The sequence below is a fragment of the Arachis ipaensis genome, chromosome B08 (assembly GCF_000816755.2).
Source record: "Arachis ipaensis cultivar K30076 chromosome B08, Araip1.1, whole genome shotgun sequence".
Lineage (NCBI taxonomy): Eukaryota > Viridiplantae > Streptophyta > Magnoliopsida > Fabales > Fabaceae > Arachis > Arachis ipaensis.
Window position 1 is genome coordinate 113,702,008 of NC_029792.2, and position 3,830 is coordinate 113,705,837.

Here is a 3,830-nt window from a genome sequence, read left to right on the forward strand (position 1 = left end):
TGGGACAACAAGCTAAGTATTTTAAAAATTGATTTTTTAATTTTTTTTAAAAGAGGAATGTTAGGGGCCAGCAATTTTAGTGTTTTGTAACCATCAATTGACCATCAATAGTGTTTTTAATAGTGTGAGATTACATCTAATGATAAAAGATCACTCACTTTTGTTTTGGGATAATGCTAGGTAGACAAAAAAAACAGCCAGAACTTGCCTTATTTAACATTAATTAATTATCGCAACAATTAATGAATGCTAAATAAGGTAAATTATGGCTGTTTTTGGCCGATTTTCTTTGGTTACCAAATATTTCCGTTGTTTTGATAGTTAAATATTGGACAAAAAAATACATAAGTTACTGACCCTAAACTTCTCCTTTATTAAATACTTGGGAGTCATAGTCCTTCCTCCTTAATCCGTTACTTATATTTATAAGCAGAACATAAAATTTAAAGAAACTCACATTAATTGAATATGCAGCCATTAGGCCTGCAGCAACAATAATACTCCAAATTAATGGCTTTGATCCTACCATCCATGCAAGTCCAAGACTCTGCACAAAAGCATTAAGAATAAGCCTTTTCTCCCTAATAATATCTTTTTGAAAGATTATTTTATTCAATCTTTGAATATTTTTTAATGTACTAACAACGAATATATATATGATTTATGATAAATAACAAGAAGTTGTTGAAAGTGATGATCTATATTTAAGATACCGTAAGCAGAGACGATGCCACAAGTATAACTCCAAATGTGAAGGAATATTCTCCGGTTGCTAAAGGAAGATCTGGTTTATTAATCTACACAAAATTTATAACAAAGGTAAAAATAAATAAATAATAAAAAAACAAAATATGCAACTTAACAAGCAATAAGGTTAAAATAATACTTTATTTATGACTATACGTTCGGGGGTACTCAAAAATACTGAATTTATCTAAAGTGAACCAAAATAGAACCAAGCCATTTTAAAGAAATAGGTTTTTTAAAGTAAAAAACTGAATTGAAACCACGTTTTTTCATAAAAACAAAATTATAAAAACCAGTGTTGTGATTTGATTTTGGTTTCAAATAAAACAAAACTGATTTTATAAAATAGTGTCTTTTTCTTTTTGAAAAATCGTGAATCGTTCTACAGTTTGATCATACTAATCGCATCAGTCAATTCAATTGTTTGAATCGATTTTGGCCTAATATCTCGGTCGACTGCGTCGGACAATTAGATCAACCAAGACGATTGAATAACTTACGCTGATTGTTTCGATTGGTCGATCACTCATGAGTTAAATCAGTTATTTATATATAAACCCACTAAAACTAATTTTTATGTGTTGAAAACTATTTTTATATATATAAATCACTTTAAACTGGTTTTTAAATTTAAAACTGATTTTATTTATATAAATTATTGTGAATTAGTGCACCATATATATATACTATAAACGGATTTAAAATCAATTTACTATATATATGAAAAAGTAATTTAATATAATTTTTAAATTATTTAAAATAGTTTGGTGCAGATGAGTTTATAAACATCACTACAAACACCTCTACTATATGTTAACCAAGACAATTAAATGAATGTAACTTTATATGTATATATATTGAACAAATGCTTATTAGAGATGATAAAAAAAAAAAAAAAAAAAAACACACAACTAATTAGCTCAAAATGTGTACGCAAAAGTAGTATATTTGTGTTCACCTAGTCTATTCAAGCAATGAAAATTGAACTTATGGTTGACTTTTAGTAATAAGTACATACCTTGTCTATTTCAACGTCAGATACTTGATTCACTCCCATGATAAATTGAAACGTGAAGAAGAAAGGTACCATATACTGAAACATGAGGGAAAATTTGACATTATTAAACTATTTAAAAAAAAAATACAGAAACCACCTTTTGGTCAGTTAATATTAGTTAACAAAAATTATTATTTTAGTTTTATTTTTAAAAAGTTTAAAATTTAGAATTAGAATTTAAAATTTTTTAAAGTTAAGGATTTAAAATTGGAGTTTATTATTTAGAATAAAAAATATAATTTTAAAAAGTTGACTGATATTTTACTGAAAAAATTTGACTTATAAAAAACAATGGTAAACACTTGCAACAAGACCAAACGTCATCTCAAAGCTTAACACATAATAATACATTTTCTACCACGGAGAAATAGATACATAATGCCTAGAAATCATTGTGATTTTTAAATTATACAAAGGGTAAGTAATTTGAAATAAATCAATTTATACAAGACTAACAAATAAATTAATTTTAAAATAATTAATTTGAAGTTTCTAATAATCCTAAAAGCAAGAAATACAAACATACTTGAAATTTGTTACTACCATATAAATTCAAATTTATGTTATTTATTGGGCAGAATATTCATCTCTCTTAACTTTAAATATGTTTTGAAATTTTTATAAACCTATTATTTTTATATTAATAACAGAAAATTAGCACTTTTCTATAATAAAAAGATGCATGTAATGTACTATTAAATTTATTTCTTTTGTTCTTTCTCTACTCATTGAATAATATCTATTATGAAATTAGTTAAAATACAATTATAATTATAAAATTCATATTAAATAAATTGTCTAAGTTGTTAATTAGAGCCCACCTGCAAGATTCCTTTTACAAGTAATATTGGAGATATCTCTGAAAAATTATCCACAGCAAGAAATGATGAAGAAAGTCCTGCTGGTATCTGTTCAAAACAAATAAAATTGACAATTGATAATAATGACAAATTTTTATTTAGGGTGTGTTTGATTGAAAGGTAAAAGTAAAATAAATAATTCAATATATATAAATATTACACAATTTTACCTCAACCAGACACACCATTTAATATTAATAATATAGAAAAGAATAAAATGAAATGATTTAGTTCTTAATGTTTAACTCAAGATAGAAAGAAAATTGAAATAAAATATTTAGAATAAAATAGAACATTTTAAATATCAGAAATAAAATTAAAATTTAAATTAAATGTTAAACATTAAAACAATATAAATTAAGAATGAGACTAACCATCATGCCAAAGAATGCATAAAATCTGCTAAACTTGAGAAAAACAAGCAGTGCCCTTTTAATAGACTCTAGAGAGTCGTTTTGTGATTTTTCATGAGCTTGTGGTTCAGATTCATGTGATTGTGCAGAAGATGTTGCATTTATTAAGGATCTTTTGTCAATTTTATGATGAGTTGTAGATCCTCCTTCAGTGCCTTTATAATGGAGCTTTGAAATGTTGTGCTGCAAACATGTCTTCATACTCTGCTCTTTTGTGACATTCCTGTTACTCTGCCATAAAGCTCTTGTTTCATAAGAACCTGGCAAGTCAAATTAATTTTCGTATTAGCACTGGCCTTAAGAATTGAGACCCTAATTAACTATTCATCTACTGAGACAATTAATAATAGATAGTTGTTTCAACTGTAGTGCACTAGTCACATATATATGACATCTTGTGCAACTTCCATTGTAATAATGATATTATCATTTTAACTTTCTATGACAAAACAATTGTTAAAAGGTTAAAATTGTAAGCATATTTTTATCCCATATCATATTGCAAGCAGTGACCTACTTACATTAATAGCCGGATTTTGTTTTAATAAAAAATAAAATTCCATGTTTACACTTAGGTTTGGATAAGAGGTGGGGGTGTTGGTGGTGCAGTTAGGTAGCAGTGACACTCATGAAGGAGACACAGAGAGAGAATGATGACTAACGATAATGATAATGATATGTATATATGCTAAGAGTAAAATTGGAAAAACCAGTTAATCAAACAAAAAATTAAGAATAGAGATAGAATTAAAA

The 3,830-nt window shown here is 26.3% G+C and overlaps 1 protein-coding gene across 3 annotated transcripts in view; it reads right to left on the reverse strand.

Moving 5' to 3' along the window:
- LOC107613081 (naringenin 8-dimethylallyltransferase 2, chloroplastic) overlaps positions 1 to 3,830 on the reverse strand; it is an 11,884-nt gene that overhangs the window by 5,808 nt on the left and 2,246 nt on the right. For all 3 annotated transcript variants that reach the window (XM_016314931.2, XM_016314932.2, XM_016314930.2), the window contains 5 exons: positions 3,039 to 3,337; positions 2,626 to 2,712; positions 1,766 to 1,840; positions 714 to 797; positions 458 to 547 (listed from right to left, as the gene is read on the reverse strand). In XM_016314931.2, the coding sequence (XP_016170417.1) occupies positions 458 to 547; positions 714 to 797; positions 1,766 to 1,840; positions 2,626 to 2,712; positions 3,039 to 3,337 (635 nt within the window). The remainder of the gene's footprint in view (positions 1 to 457; positions 548 to 713; positions 798 to 1,765; positions 1,841 to 2,625; positions 2,713 to 3,038; positions 3,338 to 3,830) is intronic.